The sequence below is a fragment of the Chelmon rostratus genome, chromosome 8, assembly GCF_017976325.1.
Source record: "Chelmon rostratus isolate fCheRos1 chromosome 8, fCheRos1.pri, whole genome shotgun sequence".
In the NCBI taxonomy this organism is placed as follows: Eukaryota; Metazoa; Chordata; class Actinopteri; order Chaetodontiformes; family Chaetodontidae; genus Chelmon; species Chelmon rostratus.
The window spans coordinates 5907488-5930090 of record NC_055665.1 but is presented as its reverse complement, the minus strand read 5'-3'; the positions used below and the strand labels follow the sequence as shown (position 1 = coordinate 5930090).

The following is a 22603-nucleotide window of genomic DNA, read 5'->3' as shown; positions in this document are numbered from 1 at the left end:
ACAAAAGTAGAGGGGATAAAAACAAACTCAGAGGAACTCTCTGCGGATTCATTTATCAACAGGCAGCTTTGTAAGGTCCCAGATGGCTTTTCCAATACCAAAACTTGATATTGATACCACTGCGCCATGTTGGAAATGTGAGACAGGTTGTCGAAACAAACTTGCTCCCACTGAGGGGAAGAAAAAAAAACAAAACAAAACAACTTAAAATAGTCCTAAGCTAAGTCACAGTCATAAGTCCAACTGGGATAATATTGTAACATAGACTGAGGTTTTCAGAGGTTAGTGATACTTTTCTCTACGGTATCGGTACGATAAGCTCAAATGACATGAGTCAAGGGGGTTTTCCCTACATGATAATATCATCAGGAAGTGGAAACGAACTCACACGAGGTCTAAAAAAATGAAAGTGCTGATGATGTTAAAGCAGAAATGTCCGTTCTCACCTGTTCGTCTTGACACTGTCTGTTGATGCGTTAGAAATCTGTCTACGTGGCATCACTTTTCTCTGACCTTACGTGAACGTGAATCATTTTCTCATCGCGTGAGTTCATTTCCTCTCCTGACAGGACATAATACCTGTTATAACAGGTAACGAGAGATTATGGCACAGTCATAAGATAAATGCTCAGTGACAAAATCTTTGTTCTAAGGCAAGTACAGCTAGTTTTGTAAAATGCAACCCCCCCTCCCACCCCCTCCAAAAGGTCCAATATTGACAATCATGACTATAAAACAACGACGAGGATGAGTTGTGTCACTCCTCTGATAACAACATGTAAGGATCTTTAATGTGTATTTTGAATAAGTAAAAAAGGTGGATTGATCAAATGGCATAAGGGTAGCAAGAATCTGCCAGTGCTGTGATTTTACAGGAGTGAATAAGTGTAGGTTCTGACTAGTTTACAATGCAAGTGCCTAAGCTTTCATCTGTTTTTTTCTTTTTTTTTTTAAAAAAAACTTCTTTTCTCCCCCTGAGACCCAAAAACAAGTATATAGTCAAATTATAGACAAACCAAACATTAAATTTTCATCACCAACACTACCACAAAAATATCCAAATATGCATTTTTCAGCTTTGGCACAGGCTGCTGATAAGTGTAGATTTTGCTGGGTTTGTCTTTTTGCTCTGAACTGATATTGGCATGTCTGTCTGTCTGTCTGTCTGTCTGTCTACCCACCCGCTGAACCTGAGCTTTTTCCCATTGAACCCTAATATGCTATAGATGCCTATGAATCAACAATATACTGTACATATGGACACAATCATGAGTTTTCGCTCCATAGAAACAGTGCTAATACAAACACACACATTAAAACACGTCCTCTGCAAAAGTCCAAGACATTTTGGCATTTGTCTTTTTTTAATGGCTTCTGGCTTTCTTTTCAAAAATTGGTAAATATACAACGGGCCTTGTACTCTTGGTTGTAGAGTCCCATTGGCAAAGCCCTTGTTCAGTATTCGCCATACTGGGATGCATGTACACAGCCTCTGTAAGTGTAGGCATAGCACCAACAATAAAGCAAATGTTTTGTCCTTTGCTGCCCCCGTTTTCATGGGGTTTGAGACTGACATCTGAAGTGAGTCCAACAGACCTGCTGGTGAACTGCGCAATAACCCGTTCTACCAACTTGTCCGTCTCGTGCCACATCTCAAATGTAGACCGAACCGTCGGCTGAGGGATTGCAACGGGCCACCAACTCTCTGAGACGGCCACGGTGAATGATTGGCTGGTTTGGGTAACCGGGGCAGCAACGGGTGATATCGTCAGTATGGGTTTTTGAGCGGAATGGCGAGGGAGCTGCTTCCTCTGGGAGAGCTGACAAGTTCAACTCAGAGAATGAAGGGAAGGAAGGATGGATGGACGAGTAGTCAGATGGACGTTCGGCCTGAATTTGTCTCGCAGCTTCTCCTTCGTCTTTCCCGTCCACCTCAGGGCCCGTTCTCGTTGTAGTGGAGGGAGATGGGCCGCTCGCGCTGCACGGCGGGCATGTAGGGCCAGTTGTAGCTGGAGCCCGACAGCAGCATGTCGCGGAGCAGCGTCTCGATGGGTGTCTTGCCCACCAGGCGAACGAAAAACAGCTGCTCGATGACCGGAGAGGAGACGATGCGCAGGGAGGGCAGGCGGAGGAGGAGACGTCCGAAGCGGTTTGGCTGGCTGGGGTACTGGTTCCTTACGTACTCCTCCAGGGCGCACTGGGACTTCTCCTGGATGCTCTCCACATGGGCAACATCTGACAGCCCCATAGCATCTAGAGGGAAGGAAGAGAATATAAAAGAGTTATAGTGTATCAATAAATCAAGTATTATCCTTATTATAGCGTCTGAAATGAACCTGCATGAAAGTAACCAGAATCTACAAAACATGAGCAAAAACTAGTCTCTTCATGCAACTGATGGAGGTGCAGATGGGCACAGATATGGCTGATAAATGTGCTTTTACTGTATGTGATGGGTGGAGTTACTGCAAATCACATTTGGACACGTGCATGTAGCTGCCTGTTTTACCTTTAACAGGTATTGGAGGAATTTTAGTGTAAAACTACTAAAAAATATCTAAAACACATAACAAGGGATAAGAGCAATCAGCGCTTGGACAGAGGATGAGGACTTTAAACCTCATCAAGCTGTTTGAAAGAGATAAATGAGAAACGTGACACGGAGGAGCAATAAAACGGAATGAAGAGCTGACTCCTTTCAAATTCCAGAGGAATCTTGCTCAAACTTGGGGAAATCGAGGTTGTCACCGCAGAGATGCGTATCTGATACACCCCTGTGGTCTGTGTTCACAGCACACTACAGCGTCCCCTTTCCCCGCAGCTGGAGGTCATGTTCTGCCTCCCGCCTCCTCACACCTCCCCTCCCGCCGGCCCCCGCCTTGGCAACGGTCTCTCACAACCGAGAGAGAGTGTGTAACGCTGCGCGCGATACTTTTCGCACCCTCTGCGTGCAGGGGAGAGCACGGGGGATTTAGCAAAGGAGGTCAGAGATGTGTGAACTCAAAACAAAGACACATTTTATTGTGCGCCGCCACAGACGGTACATTCAGCGGCAGTGCTCTCTGACTCTGCCCGCTGAATGAACCCTCATTTGGAAGACAGGTTTTCGATGAGGGCAATTTCTCCTTGAGCACGTTCTTTCAGTCTAAAAGCGCTGGCCCGTACATTTTAACCTGTCGCCTTGCATCGTAGGTCCCCTTTGTCATCTCACACTTTGATGTGTGAACCCTGCCCTGCTGGGCATCAGTTATGCACAACAAAAAAATTTAATTCACCTCTTATTTTAATTGAGTGTGTCAACCGCTCTCCACCCCCAGCGGCCACTATTCTCATCATTCTGAGTGAATAATTGTTCCCACTTCGGCTGCATTTCCCTCCACTTGGGGGGCAGATGGACTGCTTTTTTGTCGGGCCGCCATTTTGGGTCCTGCGTGACAAGGCAGTCACTGCCTGTTTGGGATTAGCAAAGCTGTCTATGTGACTGAAACCACTTCGCGTGCCGAAGCGACAGCTCTGTGGGCGCCCTTCCACGCCAAGCGCCGTGTTCTTTTGTCTGATCCTTGGGCACACACCGGGTCAGTGGGGGTGAGGGATCAGGGTGGCAGGACTGAGATGCCCGTTCTCTGATGTGGCTTGATGGGACTGGGCTTCACAGGGGGAGCGGAGGGAGGGGACTCAGAGGGAGGTGAGCGACGATTGGTGTTTGTCTGAGCTTGTTAGCTCACCCTATCAGGTCTGCAAGAGTCAGGTTTATGAACGAGTCTATCTAGTGTGTGCATGTCCGTCTCCATTAAAGTCAAGTTTCTGCATTGATATCTGCACGTTTCACTAAATTTATTGTCTTCTTTTGGCAAGACGTGCAGTTTTTGTGTATATATATGTGGGTACATCTGCCCGCGCACAGGGAAGTCACATGGGATGCTCAGGGCTACAGGGGTTATGTAGGTCATGGTCGGGGCTGTGGCGAATCCTCCGTCTCACTGGATCCCAGCATACATAATTCAACTCCCGTTGTGGGGGCAGGGGTCCCGGGGCCTGGGCTGGGCTTGGGGTTGGGTTTGGGGAGCGTAGGGAGGAGGGGTGGATGACTGGTTTCAATAATAGATGGGATCATGAGGGAGAGATGGCTGAAGAAAGCGGGGAGGAGAAGGCAGAGGTGGATCCACAGCCACCCACATACATGGAGGAGAGACGCTAGGTGCATGCAGAGTGAATCTGACAAGCCATGCAAGGGAGAAAAGAGGGGAAATGCACTAAAAAAAAAATGTGCACAAGAGACATCTCAGTGTTGGCTTCTTCACCATCCGTTTCCCCCTGGGTCACAAAGCATGATCTCTCAGTGAAGTATCCCAGATGTGACAGTATTTTGGCTGGCACTGGAGCCCACTGACTGTTGGGATAAACCTCAACGGGGTTTGTATATAAGCAGTATCAAAACAATGACTTTCTCATGGGTTTCCTCAAGATGCAAAAGCATTTTATTTTGATTTAATCTCGTCTGCGGCTCTGCGGGGAGTGCAACACGGTCAGAGTGTCGGGCTCAAGTACTCCTCTTCTCTAAAGAGCTTTACATGAAAATAACCATAAAAAGACAATCTGTGCCAGCACAAAGGAATTTTCACTGTGGAAATCCTGCTAACCATAATCTACTGAGGCAGCAGAGCGGTTAAAATCAAGTCAGACATTACCAACATCATCAAAAACATAAGATTATAGACATGTTAACTAAATGTCATAAAGAAGCAACTTTAGCAGATCATGGCTGCTTGCTTCCTATTTGCTAAAATGCAGAAAACAAAGATCAGATATAGTGTGTGTATCTATATAAATAATGGACTTGTCTCCATTGAAACTGTTTTTTTTTTTTAGCTGTCTTTATAACAGCTGATTTCCTTGAACGTTAAACACAATTCAACTGAAAAACGAAACAAAATGCCTTTTAATAATAATATATGATAATAATGTAATATATAAAAATCTAGGTATAAAGACCTAATTTTTTTTTTTTTTAATGAGAGCATCATTGCATATCGTTATAGGCCAAAATCATAAATGAAAATAACATTTGATTAACTGGCCAGCCCTAAAATGGAGGAGTAGTTTCTTCTGTATTATCAGTTAATGTTCTACATGGGCAAAAATCTAAATACAACTGAGCGAAGGAGCGCGAAGATTACAGCTACTTACAGTTGACGCCAGCAAAAAGTGATTTAAGTGAGGCACAAGAAGCTACTCACGAGGTCATTAACGGGCTTTCACAGTATGAGAGGGCGATCAAATTACAGTCAAATGCATGGAGGGCAGAGACCATGACTGACTAGTGGGAGGACTGTAGCAGCAGCATTTACATATGGAGCCAATGAGATAATATCTGCCGCAGCATTACAGGTCACGTCTCGGGCAGGCTCGGCGGAGGTGAAAAGGTTGAGGGTTAAATACAGTTGAAGCCGGGTGTCTGTTATCTCAAACTGGATTGCAACACAGCAGAGGGAAGAAGTGTCTCTGGGCATTTAGAGCATGTGAGCAACTTCTTATTCAACAGTCAAATTACTGAGTAGCAGTCAAAATGTTCAATCAGGGACAGGATTCTGGTTCTCTCCTGGTCTGTGTGTCGTACAGTAGTTGAGCAAGACATTCATTTCATTTCTTCGTGCGCATGTTTCACCTTGTGCTGCAGCCTTAATGCAAACTTAATGGCATTCAGTTCAAACTTGAGATCAACATGTTAAACCGCCATCAGGTGCATGTTTGAAAGGGGCCTCTGTTACAGCGTGCAACACAGAATTTAAGATAGCTGTTTTTTTAATCAATCAGCTTTGAGCCTAAATCTTTTTTAACCTTGTAATGACCGCCTTCAAGTATTTTCATGTCTCCTTGCAGCAGCAACGTCTTTACATAACATGGCAACAACACTATGAAGTTCCCTTTTAGGCTCTTAAATTCTATATTTCTGTATTTTAAATAAATATTTATCTACATCTATTATTTACTATTCAATTCAATAGTTCTATCTCGCCCTGATAAATAAGTAATTTTACTTCCAGCAAGAGTTTTCCACGGCTATGTTTAGATGCACAGAATAACCCACCTATCGCGTCCCTCTAACTCAGGTTAAGCTGTTTACATGTACTTTGATAGCCTGCGATCAAGTGTCCTCGTTGACGAGGATAAACCAATTAACAAAACGCTCCTGTGCCAGCGGAAGTCAGCACGGCCGCCTGCTAATTCCTCCCTTTCTGCCTGAGCAATGGTAAAGTGGCTCACAGGAGAAAGGTGGTGTTTTTGTTGACAAGGATCTACCCATAATCCCTCGTGAGTGTGAGTTTGCGAAGGAAAAGATCGACTGCTTCCTGAATCTTTATCATTTGTCTCTCAGCTGAGTCTCAACAAATAACTGAGATCAATCTGTTTTGGTCTTTTGGTTTACAGATCCATGACATTTTTGATATTTCATGCAGTTTCCCTGTGACTCTCCGCTCTTTATATGACACACGTGCTTCGTTCGGACTCACCGGAAGTGAAGAGCACGATGGACTTGAGGCAGGAATATTCGGCTGTGTCGACCTGCAGGGCCTTCAGCTTCTCCACCTGCTCCTGGAAGACGCGGATGTGGTCCATGAAGGCCACCACGCGCTCTGCTGACATGGGCGACGCGTGCAAGCCTGCTGCTGCCAGCAGAGGGGCCACATGGAGCGGCATGGAGCACTGGGCGGCGTTGAGGACGAAGAGCTCGCTCCATGACATGCGCAACAGCGCCACCTAGGATAGAGTTGGTAGAGAGTGGTTATTACAGGAAGGAAATTATTTTCACTCCTCTGTCAGCAGGATATTTAAAAACATACAATCAGTTTTAAATCTTATGTGGTTGACAGATCTGGACAACTTTACGAAATTACTGTTTTTTAATGATAAATATGAAACTAATGGAGACCAGAAATTGATTCCAAATAATAAAGTTGTGTTTGCAGGTTCAAATCAATTTAACTTCAAAAGTATCTGACAGGAATTATGTTTAAAAATGTTCCAGCATGTTTGAGAGTCATTCAAGGTTTGCACACATTCTAGTTACAGTACAGCAGGCTTTGGATCCCATGTATATAACTTTGGCTGAATGAGAAAGATCTCCAATGAGAAAGGAATAAGGCTTTACAGCACTGCATCCCACGACACTAATTATGGGTCTTCAGCAGTGCTGCAGCAATTAACTGATCTATTGTCAACTATTAAATTTATCCCCAATTATTTTGCTAATCGATTAATCGGTTGAGTAAGAAAAGTGAAAATTCTCTGATTACAGTGTATACTTTCTGGTTTCTTCACTGCACTATGACGGTTAACTGAATATCTTTGGGTTGTGGACAAGAGTAAAGCTCAGACTGCCTTTTAGTTGTTGGCAGGAGAGTGAATTACACTCCAAAACTGTGAAACTGTTCTTGCATAATGCTGCTTTGACATGAGTCAAACTATAATTCAATTGCACAAATACATACTAATTACTAACTACTAAGTGCAAAGGGAGGTGAGATGTTTTGAACATCCAATAATCCAAACCACCTTTGGAGATGGTCAGAATTTGGTAACATTATCAGTAAACTCTTGTACACACCGGACAGGAGCTTCATTCATGCACAGATTCACCCCAACAAGTGACACAGTCATTCACTGAAGGAAGGAGGAAGCGCACACAAAGCAGGCACATAGAATAAAACGCCTGTCAAAGGCTGATTGGAAGGATGAATCAATGTGATCTAGTGTTTATAGTTAGTTTTAAAGGTCATAAAGATTATAAGAGGATGTGGCAAGCTGTGTTATGACAGGAAGAAATATGCTTTTAATATGAGGTGCGTTTAACAACTAACAATTTCACAGCTAAACAGCGTCATAATGAGCTCAGTGCCAATTAGTGTTGTTTGTCTTCTTTAAGACGATTGGCCAATCAGCACTTTGGTATACAGAGTAAATTTAAAAAGCAAATAAAGAAACTCCAAAGCTGCAAAATGATTGAATGTTTTGAGGGAAACAACTTGCTGGTGTAAACAGAGTCTTTTGGTAGCAGGTAAGAAAGAATCATAAAAGAGTAGGTTTATAGAAAACATGAAACTAATGGTACAATACTAAAGAGAGAGGAAGGACAGATATATTCCACATGCTGACATGTCGTTAATGATATATTAATGACACGATGCAGCTATAGCTCGACATATTTGTGATGACTATGTCTGCCCAAGGTGCATGTGAATATTTATAGGTCAGAGGACGACTCCGTGCCAAGACTTTACAGCTGGTATAAATCTACACATGCAGGATTGATGTCACGTCTGTCCATATTGAATGTCATGAGTGCCTGTTTCTGCAGTCGCTGAATAATAACAGAACAGATTTCGTTTTAAGAGAAAATGTCCATTTTCAATTACTTACAGGCTCGGTTCTTTTTCAAAGTGTAAGCAGAGGGTGAGATGTCATGTGAAAAATGATGAAAGGTTGGTCTTTCATTGGATTAGGTGGAACAGTAGAATTAAATTATGTTTATGGCATCAAATCTTCTTTACTGGCTCTACATTTTCAGTAGACATGAACTAAAAAATGTGATGCAACCAAGTAAACATGTTCCAAATGTTTTTTCGGTAGATTTTGGTATATTATATGCTGTACATGTGGGCAGATTCTTTAACCTATATTTTTTTTAACCTTATCCTGATGCTAACTTTCTACATTTAGAGGCCAAAAGTCAATCATCTCTCAGTATATTCTCTTTGCATACCCTATTCAAGGAACAATTCGACATTTTCGACAGAGAGTTAGATGATAAAATTGATACTACTGTCATTAAATATGAAGCTACAGGCAGCAGGTAATTAGCTTAGCTTAGCACAAAGACTGGAAACATGCGGAAACAGCGACAGAAAAATAGTCCGTCATATAACCCCTAATATCTTTTTTACACTTCAGTTTTTCTACATGTCAAACACGAGATATATATCATGAAAGCTTTTTTGCTTGATCTTTTGTTATCTTTGGACAGGTCAAGGCTAACTGTTCTCCCTGTTTCCAGTATTTATGCTAAGCTAAGCTAACCGGCTAACCAAGCTAACTCTCACCAAGAAAACTCGGAAGTGCATTTCCCAAAATGTCGCACTATTTCTTTAAAGTTGCTGGTCGGATGTTTGAATGAAAATTGCACTCAGGCATCAAAGTGGTCGACTCACCTGGTCCATGAGCTGCAGGTCAGGGAAGAAAGGGATGTTCTTCGCCCACTCGACAGCACTGAAGAGCAGCCTGGCCGCCAGCTCGCAGATGTTCTCAATGCCCATCAGGTTGTTTCCCTGCATGCACTGGGCCCCGTAGCGAGATGTGGGGTAGGGCTCGGCACGCAGCAACAGAGAAATGAAGCCGGATAAGTAGGGCTGGCTGTTGTACGGGTCGGTGCCGTTGGTCAGGTACTGTCCTGGGCTGCTCTGGGAGTTCGATGTACGTCCTCGTTGTACAGCTGATGGAAAACAAGACCGATGAGGATGAGAATTCAGCGGTATAAGTCTGAACTTTTAAGCAATGAATATGCAACATTTTTTTTTCTCTCCGTGTAAGTCTGCAATACACCTAAACCTGGTCTAAATCCACACCGCCTGTGCACGACCTTCATGTAAACTGAAGTGAAACCTAACGGCCTGCAGGGGAAACAGAGGGGAGAGAGGAGATGAAGACAGAAAAGAAAGAGTGAAATTGGGCATGTCAAATGTGTTGGGTGGGGGGGTTGCAGAATGGGGTCAAAGGGGGTGAAAAGTGTGGAGACTGGAACATTTCTCCGACTCTTAAATATGTCAGCGCTCGTCTTTTCAGTGGAGCGGTGGAGAGTGGCCAGGCCAAGGCCATTCTGCATTGCTGTTGTGCATCAATGAGTAATGACAAGCAGCAGCTGGTAAAGATATAACACTTCTTCACACCTACATATGTTATGCACCCGCATGCATGCACACATACGTACACACACACCACACATGAACACATACGGTAACACGCCACCCCCGCCACCCCCCCCACCCCCTCTCTCCTGGCAAATGGCTCAGCCTGAGGCGAAAAGGGCACGCAGAGGCCAAGTGCTCGTGTACACACACACACACACACACACACACACACACACACACGCACACACGCACACACACACACACACACACACACGCACACACACACAAATGCCCAACCCCCCCTGAGGAGAGATGATGATGCAGCGACTGCTCAAAGGCCCATTTGGAAAACACCTGTTCAGTCATCCCCACTGTCTGACTAATAACTCCATCTACTGTTACACACAGAGAGAGAGGGGCAATGAAAATGCAAAGGGGGGGGGGGGCACACGAGAGGGAAAAAATTAGGTAAAAGGGTGAAATAGCAAGATAAGGTGGAGAAGGAGAGTGTGAGAGGTGATAAGTTGAAAGAAGGGAGATTGAGGGCAGGGGGAGGGGAGAAAGAAAAGGTGCAGAGTTCAATATGTTTGCATAGAGCCTGAGATGAGCCATCAGATAGAGAGCGGAGGTTTACATAAAGGGACAGGTGGAGGTGGGAGGTGAAGAGAGGGGTGAAAGAAACGGGAGAAGGAGGGGTTTGGAAAATGCTTTTCAACTGTGCATCACCTGTCGCCTCACACACAGCAGCTGTGTCAATCGAACGCACCGTGGCACGTCTGAAAAACGAGAGGTCAAATCGCTCAAGAGCGTTATAAAAATGCCTTTAATTCTAGCCTGCCCTCTGCGCAGAAAAAATACCTCTGCACAAAAGGTGTTGACCTCAAACTACCAGTTTTCCCAGCGAACTTGTGTCAACCCGTGTTCCCGGAAAAGAATGTGGTCTCCTTTGGCAAACAGCACGGTCTCGCTCGGCTGAGCTATGAAGAGGTGTTGCGTGTCACAAAGACGTTGCACAATGGGACATTCCTCGTCACTCGCACTCCAGCAACTCTTGTCTGGCTTTGCAAAAGGACGGCTGTCAGATTAGCCACACGTGTCTGTCTCTGCTGGACTTCACAAACCCAGAGAAAATAAAACACCACTTTGAGCAGCAGGGGTGAAAGCTGTCCCACAGCTGGGCGCTGCAGGTTCCACAAAGATTACCTGGTCAAACGTCTTTCCAGTCGCTCTGAGGGGTGTCTGAAGTGAAAGACTGCTGCATCATACAGTGATGCAGGTGTGTGAAAGACTGCAATTAAAGTTTGTAACTGCGCTTTAGAACAACACATACACCCCGATTCCAAACAAGTCGGGATGGTGTGCAAATAAAACAGAATGGAATCATTTGAGGAACACTTTGTAAAACCTTTGTCGGTAAACACGGTTTGTTTGCAAATGAGACAGACAGAAACAACAGAGTCCTAAAATAACAAACTACTGTTTAAATCTGTTTTACAATCTGGCAACGCTGTGGTTAAGGTTTGGTCAGCTTTAGGCAAAGAAACATCTTGGTTAGGGAAAACATTGTGGTTTGGGTATAAATATGTGCTTAGTTCCGGTTAGAGGACCTTTGTTGTCATGGTTACATTGATAAACTTGTGGTTAAGGTCACCGAACAATTGTGGCCACGGTTCAAAGACACGTTGACTGTCGGTGTTAAAATCTGCTGTTCTGTTTGGAGGACAAACCGACCTCGTCCCTTCCGCAGACTCTGTCGCTCTATAATAACGTCAGCAAACGTCCTCCTTTGCTCACGAAGGACAACAGACACAACTTCTGCTCCTGCAAGAGCACTTTGTCACTTGATCTTGATCACATGTCGTTTTGGGGCACATGCTGAAAGGACTGATTCTGTCATTTTCTTCGGGAGGACAGTCTCAAAAGACTCTTCCCTGACTGTCCATATCTAAGTCAGAGCACTTCCATAACCTAAAACTGTCACTCTGCCCTGGCTTGTTAATGTGTTTCATCAAAAAAAAAAAAAAAAAAATCTGCTCTACAGGGGTGGTTTCTGCTGCTTTTGGACTCCTCACGGATGCACTGAACAAGTTGTGAACCACATTGTCCATGTCTTTCATGAGGAATTCATCAAAAATCAAGGTCCCTCAACAAATTCGACCTGTTGGGGCTTTTCACGTCTCCGACATGTGAATTCACAGCAATTAATTTGCTCTCACATCGATTAGCGGTTAATCCTGCAGATGGTGGTGAATCTGCTTGATCCACTTGACTTTTCAAAAGCCTCATTGTGGGGGGTCACTCGTGGCTGAGAGGCAGAGCACTTGAGCACTTCTGACGGAGACACATCGCTCTCTGTTTTTCCTCGCCTACAGCTGGCTGACGAGACAGAGGGAGAGAGAGGAAGAAAAGGGAGCGAGGGGCGATTATGGAAAGGTCCAAAGCGATAGAGAGAAAGACGGACAAGTGTAGAGACAGAGAGATGCAGTATCTTGACGTAGAAGAGGGCAGCAAGAGAGCGAGAGCGACAGAAATGGCATTAGAGAAAAAACAGATGCCTGAGGATAGAAAAAGGAAAACCAGGGTCAGACACAGAGATAGAGAATAAAGGGGGGATGGGAGTATAGAGTTATTTGGGTGTCTGCCATAAGCTGCTTCCTGCTTTTTAATTGGTGCTTAGCTTCATGTAATGACTGAGTTTATCATCTGACAATAAAAATTTGAAAAATTAACAACGTAGTTTTACTTCGTCTACTAACGTAGTTTTACTTCGTCTACCTAGGTAGAAAAAGCACTAAAAAGACCTCCAAATCCCTAAAACCCAAAACAAAACAGCATGCCGTGTAGGTAGGGCATGAAATGAGGGCATGAGAATGACGGAGAGGAGGAAAGTGCATGCAAACAGAGGTACCATGGGACATTTCAGCTGCGACTTTCAAAATGCCACTTCAGCAAATGGCAGCTGGCAGAGTGCACAGTTCGCTGCCTGGCTGCCCTGGATTAGCCTCTGGGTCAGACTGTTAGTGGAATTACAGCAGCTAAATACAATTAAGGCCTATCAACATTTGGACTAAAAGGTCACGGTGCCAGGGCAACACAGACGCATTATACATTTGGCTCAGTCTAGCAGTTGCGTTTAATAAGTAGCTTTTCCATTTCTAAAGCTTCCACTGGCGAGTGAAAAATAAACACGTTACCCGGCATGAACCTGTACCATATGCGTCTCCACGTCACATCTTGCCACTGCTGAGTGTGTGTGTGTGTAAGAGAGAGGGGGAATTTTGCAATCAACAAAATATCAAAACACACAGCTGTAAAGCTGAAAATAGTTGTTTTATCTGCTATAAAAACAGCTGGAAGGTAAAAAAATGATCGATGTTTTCCATGTTTCAGTGCGTATGGGGTATATGTGTGTGTCACTGCAAGCCTGTGTAAAGGCCCACAGGTGTGCTCCAGCTCAGAGGGCAGCATGGTTCTCGTGGTTTTATTCTGGCCCTGAACTTTGACCTGCAGGTCAGTGCTCTGCAGCAGAGAGAGTCAGATAGAGATCAGAAAGGAGCTTAATGTGTAAACCAGGAGAGAGTTTGAGATAAAGACACAAGCGGTGTGATGTTAGGCAGGTATGCATCATGTGAATGCCTGTAATAACCTTGGTGCAAAGCTCATGTTGCTGGTATGTTTGTCTAAAATGCTCATATATAATTTGTCGATCAAACAGCAGGCAGTTCGGCGACGCTCTAATCTGTTTTCTGTTCGATGTGTCGTCAGACTGTTGCTAAGCTACACAACAAAAACCACACATTTTACAATATTATGATTTCTGCTTTGGTGTAACAACAAGGTGCCGTGACACCTTAAAATGAGCTGATGACCTACAAAGTGATCGACAGTCTGTTTGCGTCCACAGTGTTTGTCCCCGTGTGTGCTGTTGTGCAACAGCAGACTCTCATGATACATCAAGTTCTTCTCCTTTTTAATCTACAAAAACATTTTGTGTTGCCAGGAAAAAAAAAAACAAAAAAAACAAGATGTTCTAATTCTCACATTAAACAGCAGACACCAGTTGTGTTCAACACTTCCAGCACATTAAAGCTGGTATAATCAATAGTGTTGCATCAAAAGAACGCTTGCATGTGAAAGAAGTCATAATGACTAACCTTAAGAGAATTCATACGCGATTCTTTGGCTGCTTTCAGCTCATTGTTTTGGTTTTTCGGTCAGTAAACTTCACCTTTTTGATTCACTGCCTTCCAAAAAGCTCTGAAAGCCCACTGTGCTGCAGACAGAGTCAGCAACTAGCTGGTGAACAGAGTGGAGCATTCAACAGCTAAAGAGCCAGATATTTCCATCAGGAGTTAGAGGACAGCAAAGGAGGGATGGGTGAATAAACTGCTTGCTAACAAGTTTGCCATAGCAACTGTTTAAGGAGATAATATGTCACTGGGGTTACAACAGTATGAGATTATATAACTGTCTCAGGTCTCTGGTTTTAAGGTATTCCACAATTATTTTTTATTATAATTATCACTTAAAACAAGTGGGGTTTTTTTTCCCGGCTGAACAAATACTTCATTATGCTTTCACAAAATAAGATGTCCTGAAACGCCATAGAATTCAATACCGTAGATAAACAAATGTGCATCATAACCGTGAATTTTCATACCTCCCTAGCTTACTGCTGTTCTCGCCGCCCCCAAGTGGTCAAAAAAATCAGCTGCTGGAGGTTTAAGGCTACTGTTGCAATGTGTTGGTAGCAGTTGCTAATATAAAAATAATCTTGGTGTGTCTTTGAGGAGAAAACACTGACAGCGTAGCATTGAATGCATGTCAATGGTACAGACGGTGCAGAGACGTTAGAGCTGCAGAAACTGGCTAGCTGCACCCCGACTGATGGTAAACAAACTATTTAAAAAACCGATAAACAGAGAAAAGCCAAACGGAGACTCCGCCTTTGCATCTACTGAGAAATTATTGACAAGCAGCCATCTGCAGACATCCGAGAGAGGACTGACTCTCCAGTTGTGCGTCGAACATGAAAGAGCAGAGGTATGCAGCCGACGTGAGAGGCACAGCAGAGCGAGAGTGCAGGGAAACCGGAGGCAGTGCGGTGACACAGACAGAGAGAGACAGACACATGGAGGGCAGAGGAGCTTTGCGTGAGGAAGTTTGGTTGCTTTGCTGTGTGGATGCAGTTTGCCTCAGTCTCTCTGAGACTTTGATGAGGCAGTTCCTGCATTAATTAGTAAACCCCATTCGCCCCGTACTCAGCGACTCTGATTCACGCTATCCTTATTTACACTTACACACCTCCCCCGCTCCTCTTTATTTACCACGCGGTGGGTCACAGCAGGACTAAGTTCATGCCATTTATGCATCACGCTGTGCATGTGTGTGTTCTTTTAAGCAGCAGCTTGTCTTTATTTGTCATTTTTCAGCTTGAGTTATCATCATTTAACAGTGAAAACACTGACTATGATTTAAATGGTGAGGTTTTGAAAGCTGGTGCTCGACCAGTTTACTTTACCACATATTTTTTTCCAAATTTTAAAGGGCCAGTTCACCCAAAACGTATATTCCCACTCATCACTAGCGGTATGTATCCATGCATATATTATTCGGATTAATGTGTTTGAGGTCTGACGATATCTGCCACCATGATTCCTGCTGCCACACCAGCACAGTGGAAGTTAATTGATTTTTATTTTAGCTTCAAATCCTGCTATTTCAGAGGCTTTTCCACCCGACAAGACCAATTTATTTTTCAAAAATAAATGAATTTCACACCAAAAACAACACATTTTTTACATTTGGGGTGACGACACAGAATTCTGGTCAAAAGCATGGCTGGAAACAACAAGGGGCTAAGTGGGGAAATAATTTTTTTATGGGGGAATTTGGGAGAAATGGCTCTTCAGTAATATAATAATGGGCAGAGACAAACCTCTATCATATTAGAAGTGGAACACGCGACTGGGCAATATCCCATATTTACTAAAATGTCAGTACAAATCAGTATAAATAAGAGGGGTCTGTTGCTTCTTTTTCATTCACTAGTGTCACAACTACTACACTTCCACTCAGAGAGCACAGATAAGATCATCAGCTTAATGCCTAAAATATAAATGTGCTCAGGCTCCCCACAGTGCTATATGAGAGAGCTAATGCGTGGCAGGCTGAGGGAGAAGCCCTGCTGGGGGTTAAATGTGAAATGACAGTGACTGACAAATTCCGTGTGTGTTATCACAAGTGACCCGAGTCACGCAATAGCAGGTTGGGCTACTTAAGTCACCAGCAGTCCCGAGCCAGTCAGTGGGCAGGAATGATTGACTGATTACGCCTGAGAAGGTCACATTACGCTACGCTCACTTTTGTCACATTAGTGACACTGCGGGACGTGTAGAAAAATGGTCAACCTCGTTAAACCGCGACCTGAAGCCTCCTCACCTTGATGTGTCTAAAAGCATTAAAAACCAGCATCGCTCATCTTATTCACCCACGCGCCTTTATTTAATATTAAAGTTAGCCTTGGAGTGCTTTAATGGAGGCTGGCCAGTGCTGAACAATATGTCAGTGGGAGCCATTTTCCTCTGAGAGCCCTCTGATAATGACTTAGCCTAAGAGTGTGGTGACAGGGTTTAAGTATTTGACTTTGACAATGGCTAAATTACTGGGATAAGTAAAGGTTTGCAGAGCCACAGCAGGCCAGACTCTGGTGTTTTGGTGTTAAACTGCCCGCTGTTACGAGCCCACAGTGGAGGATGGATTAGTCAATACATGCTGTCTGTTAGACTTTAGTGCACCAGTGGGGTATTTACTCACTGGAGAGGCCCCGGCCGGTTCACACATTTGGACTTTGACTTGAGCCTGTGTGTTATTAATGTTTTAGTTTTGGTTGACCTATATTTTCCGCTGCTGTTGGTATTTTGTCAGGGAGCAATATGGGTCAGCGGCCTTCCCACTACGCGTGTTGAATGTGGGCATTAACAGATCCCTGCACTCCACACGGATGTTTTACTATTTACTGTCACTACACTCTACGAACTCTACCGTGTATGTATTTCGGTGCGCTCGTAGCTGCACAGGTGCATGATTCAGGAACAACAGACTGGCTGACATGTGTACACATGCATTCATCGGCGCAGCACACTACCACACACGTGTATTTCGGTCCTCGGCGAAGCCAGTAGTTCGTCCTTGTGGGCTGTTTCGAAATTAAAACATTCACTCCAGTTCAAAGGAGCTGTCAGGCTGATTCTCTCTGCCTCTCCGCTTCCTATTCAGCCCAGAAACTGCGCTGACAGAGAAACAAGCCGAGGTTCCTTGTAGCTGCGTGGTGAGACAATGACACTAACGCTGCCAAGGTTTCAGTGGTTTGACTCCGACTGAGGCCAGCACAGAAATGTTTGCTGTCACGGTGCTGAAAGGTGCTCGCGATAAAAGTCTCCAACAAATGATATTATGTTCTACGCAGCAGTCTGCAGAAAGAGGTCAAACGTCCCCTTTGGGATAAAAAAAGAAAAAAAGAAAAAAGAAAGACTTCAAAGCTAAGAAGTTCTAAATGTGACGCGGCCCACACATGAAACTTTCAGCAAGTCTCCTCAGGAAGCTAAATAATAATTTAGTCTAAGCAGAAAAGTCACGCAGCAGCGTTAGCGATATTAAACGATGCTGTAATTTTTTAAAACTGTAACAAAACTTGCTCTTGCTGATTTCCTGTATGGGGAAATGGTGCATGAGAGCTCTGCTTTCAAAAAACATTATCTTTACACAGCCTAGACTTACATTCACATTTAGATTCATTTGTCATTTCTGCAGGTGAAATAGTTTCCACCTTCCGTACAGTCTCTAGAATACACAAACACATCAAACTAGACAGATACATACATGGATCCAACAACATACACCCACCACCAGCACACTCCCAACAGGCTTACACTTAACCTGTGAAGAAAACCAGTCAACGTGCACAAACAATCATCATAACAACTTGTCCCATCACACACTTTCTCTCAGACGTCTCACTCCGTGGAGATGTGAAGTACATTATGACCTATATGCAACCATAGAGTACATATCAAAGTAAGTAAAAAGGCTTCTAAATAATTTATCGCATGCCAAACTCTTTTAGCTCCACAAAATGCATTTTCACATGTGCATCATCCAGACCTTCTACTTTATTTTGACAGCATCTTTTCCGTAACTTTGCGAATATTGTTGGAAATGGAAATATCAAATGCATATTTCACCTGGATCATAACTGAGAAAATCCGTCCCCTTGACAACCTCAGGTGAACCTGTTGAATAATGTAGAGTACAGCATGACTTATGGATGACCTCAGGGGAGGACGGTAGCGGCTGTGTGCTTTAACAGTCCTGCCACTTTTTCGGCTGACACCCCCAATCTTTGCATTCAATGTTGCAGCTGTGTTCAATTTACTGAAGATGTCACAATAAAATAATGATGCCAGGATTTGTTTCAGATATTCATGAATATGTATGTTTTTACAAATATTCAGATATTTATTTGTTGTGATTTTTACCTCATAAACTCAATGGGAGATATGATTAAATAACAGAGTGAAGACAACTGAACATCTGTGGTCATTTAAATTGCAAATACATAATAATTATGATCACTGTTTTCTCAGCCGCTCATTTAACACTAATTAACTATTTATGATAATGAATTCTGGCTTTTTAATTCTCTTCTTTTCTAAGTTGTCACGTGTCTCCACAAAAATTGTCCTAAGTAGACAAATGATCTGATAAACAGAAGTCAGCCGACAAAGAGGATTTAAGGACACCGTTTAATCCTGCTGACCTCAAATGCACCAACAGATGAGCTCAGCCAATGTAAGTTGACCTGCTGCACATTTAAGCCTTTTGCACACAACTATAAGCCTGCACTGCAAAAAAACAGAGAGAGAAGTCATCAGGCATGGAGTTTAAAATCTTATTTTCTTTTAAAACGTTCTGACATTATTTATACTCTTTTCAACTCTTTCTCTCAAGAACTTCCCTCAGTTGGCAGACATTATGTGATTTATCAAGAAAATTAGGAACATTTTGGACTCTGGAATTGAAAGAAAATTAAACAATTTCTGCCTTTGATAGGCAGATTTGCCTTTATTTGAATTAAATCAAAGGATTCAATTGCTTTTTATTTTTTGCAGTGCAGACCAGTCTACATGCTATAAGCACGGTGTCATAATGTTAAATCATATCAAAAGCAGCACTAATTCATTTTTACGCGAATTTGACGCGTTTAAGCGTCTCAGAAACATTGATCGACATTGCAACACATTTTATATTTCAGTAAACATTTCCTAATCGAGCTGAATGTTGGGAACTTTGCTCTGCCCTGGTCTTAAAGGATTTGCTGTAGGAATAGAAGTACAACTTTTAGTTTGCAAAACCAGACTAATGAGAGACGGGTTAAATTGGACAGAAAGGACGCTGGTAAAAATATCTCCTCTACTTTTATCGATTCGTCTGTTTGGGTATAAAATTGTTAAAGTTTTATTTTAGGTCTCGTTACCAGACTGAGTCAGGCGGTTATTTTTTGCAGTAAAGACGCTGCTGCGCGTCAGGCGATTTCCTCGGGTTCATTCAGTCGGAGAGGAGCGCGACGGAGTCGGTGTGGCTTGCGGGTATTTTACATGAGGTAAGATTGTGTACAGTGCGCGCACACACACGCACGCACACACACACACAGTCAGAGAGGAATAGCAGTGCACTCGCGGGAACCCTTGAGGGATCATCTCTTCTCAGGCTCTGAGGAGGATGGGTATTTCCACCGTCTGCGTGTTTACATTTTGGCTCAGGCGGAGAACAAAGGGCGGCGGCGGGGTCGCTGAGGAGACACTGTCTGTCCTTCAACATCCCCTGCCGAAGTGTCCTTGAGCAAGACTCGCTGGGATGCTGCTGTTGACCCTGTTCTGTCCTCTGAGAGGGAAATTAAAAGGGGCCAAGTGTGACATCTTCATTACAGACTCAGACGTTTGAGGATAACTGAGGTCACAGGAGGCTGAGGTGAAACACAGTTTTTTGCACAAAAAATTTAGAGCCTTGTTGTTCTTGGATCACCTGGGTCAAGGTGCGCCAGGTATATTTCCCAAAGATATTACACATGAAGTCAAATGTGTCTCGTTGCTTTTTGGTAATAAAACTGTCTAAATCACGTGGGTTTCTAAATGATGATTTCGTGGTTGGAGATCAGTAATATATCCAAAGTGCACAAAAAAAATCACAAAAAATGGAAGCCATAACGCTGCCAACACAGATGTTTGAAGAAAGAACTGGTTCTGTTTGGTTCACATTTTAAAATATGCCCCATCGCAGCTCCTCTGAATGGGTTCTCGCTGCTGAATGATAATTAATAAGGGAGGCGCTCCTCTTCACCAACACGTTTCCACTGCTCCTCTTTGGCACTAACTGACCCGTTGTTAATCCAACACAATACAACAAATGTAGTGGCATCCTCTTATAGCGGCTCTGGGTGTCGGTGAGCAAACAGCATAATTAAAACAGAGGGACAAAGGAGGGATTTCACAGCGCGCCAGGGTGAATGGTTTAAATTTGGTAAATGAATGTGAAATACGCATTGTGGTGGCGCAGGTGGTGGCTGATTATTTACCCATAACAACAGTGGCTGTGGTATAAACTGTATACGGCTATTAGCTCAACAGGCATCACAAAACATGACGCATATTTTACGCACAAAATCTCGGGCACTTTTTATGCTGGCATTTGAGATGACAAACTACAAAACTACAGAGTGTCATGTTTAGTCTTAAATGTATTATTTTCAAGAGAAAAAACTGTCCAGGTGGAGGAATAAACCAAATGCTTTCTTGCTGCAAAGGAGAAGATTTGCCCTTTTGCTGCTTTGCTGCAAATGTATTGTTTCTAGACAAGCTATAAATTAAGAGAAACGGGGTTGGAAACAAGAGTCCGAGCCAATCTGAGAGTCAGTCACATGTTTTAACACTGTAAAATCTTTTACGGCTGAGTTCCGCACTTAATGGCCTGTTAAGATTGATATTTTGCAGTGAACAACGTTACGCGCAACTTTACGCACAGAAATGCGTTCAGTAAACAAATGTGTCTGATGCCACAACCTCACACTGACATCCATCACACACATACAGAGCACAGCTCCCCGGCCTTACCTTCTCTCCTCATGCCCACTTTGAGGCACTTCTTCAGCCGGCAGTACTGACACTGGTTCCGGTGGTGCTGGTCGATGGGACAGTCTCGGTTCCCCCGGCAGGTGTACGAGAGGTTCCGCCTCACCGAGCGCTTAAAGAAGCTTTTGCATCCCTCGCAGGTGAACTGGCCGTAATGCTTCCCACTGGACTTGTCCCCGCACACCATGCAGTCCACGTTGGGGATTTTGTCCCCGGAAAGTGCGTCGTTCCCCGGGGTGGAACCGTTGGGAGTCCCCGGTGCCCCGCCGGGCTCCTGGCCGCAAATCTGGAGCTGCGACCCCGGATCTGCCGAAATGTTCTCTGGCCACTGGTTTACTACCATTGCCATGCTATCCCCAAACACTTTGGTCTTTGTTTAAATCACAGAAGGAGAATCAGACTGAGAGATACAGATCCGTCCTGGCGTCTTGGCAGACGAGGGAGGGCGAAGAGGCGCTTCCCACTTCCTCCAGAGGTCAATCTGAGCTTATCTGATCTTATTTATTTAAATGTTGTTTTTTTTTCTATATTACTGAGTTCTTTCTGTAAACATCTATCAAAGTTTACAGCGAGGTATCAACATGATCGATGCATAAGCGCGTAGCCTACAACTCCCGGTGTCCCTCGCTGCGCAGCAATCCATAAACACGTTGTTCTCCTGAGTGTAACCTCTTGGAAAAGTCAGTCCAGTAAGTCAGTGTGCAGGCTGCAAAATACACCGGTATCTCACTTCTTGCTCGCCTTTTAGAATTTCAAAGACGGCAAATTGCACAGAATATAAGAGACGACAATGTTTCGCCTCTCAGCCGGTCGCTCCAGTCTATCCCACGCTCAGTACTGCATTTTGACTCGCTCAAGACCAATTCTGCCTCCTGAATGACAAGCTTGACTCACTGCCGACCACGTTTCATGTCATTCGGCGGACGGTGTGTTTAGTCCCAGCGAGCTCTTCGAGTCAGAATGAAGCGCAGTCCGGAGGAGTCGGCGATCCGTGTTCCTCTTGTTCTTGCGCGCCGCGATGAGGTTTTGGGAAGCGACGTCAGTGCGCGATATTTATTTACCCGACAGGCAGCCTAAATGTGTCCTCGCCGATCGCCTGTGTAGCAGAGATTAAACAGAGAGAGAGAGTGCGCGGGACAAGCGTTGCCTCTCCAGTGTGTCGCTTCACCCTTCGACCGTGTGTCCCTCCTCTGAGAGTCAAAGCTACAATTTGGGGAAAGTGTCACAAGCAGGCTGCCTCGTACGGCTGCCCCCTGGGCGGCGCTCCATATACGGGCATAACTGCCAAATAAGGTCATATCCCCTCCCCTCAGCGGGAGAGGTGAAAAAGAAGGGCCGGTCGTGATTGGTGCCAAAAGTCTGTCAAAAAGTAAGGCGCGTTCTGATTGGACGTCGGTCGATTAGGAAGAGTTTGACAGGAGCGGTTGTTGCGATGCAACTACTTTAAAGTGAGCTCTATCAGCCTCTCATTGAAAATTAAATGTAGTTCGTCCATAATAAACCTGCTGTTCATAT

General features: G+C 44.1%; 1 protein-coding gene across 1 annotated transcript; it reads right to left on the bottom strand.

The window, feature by feature from the left end:
- Positions 1 to 731: 731 nt before the first annotated feature.
- Positions 732 to 21951, bottom strand: nr2f5 (nuclear receptor subfamily 2, group F, member 5). The gene is made up of 4 exons (XM_041942394.1): positions 21071 to 21951; positions 9207 to 9487; positions 6513 to 6759; positions 732 to 2253 (listed from the first exon to the last, which is right to left on the bottom strand). The coding sequence occupies exons 1-4, from the start codon at positions 21435 to 21437 to the stop codon at positions 1934 to 1936; spliced, it is 1215 nt and encodes a 404-aa protein (XP_041798328.1). The 5' UTR covers positions 21438 to 21951; the 3' UTR covers positions 732 to 1933.
- Positions 21952 to 22603: the final 652 nt, after the last annotated feature.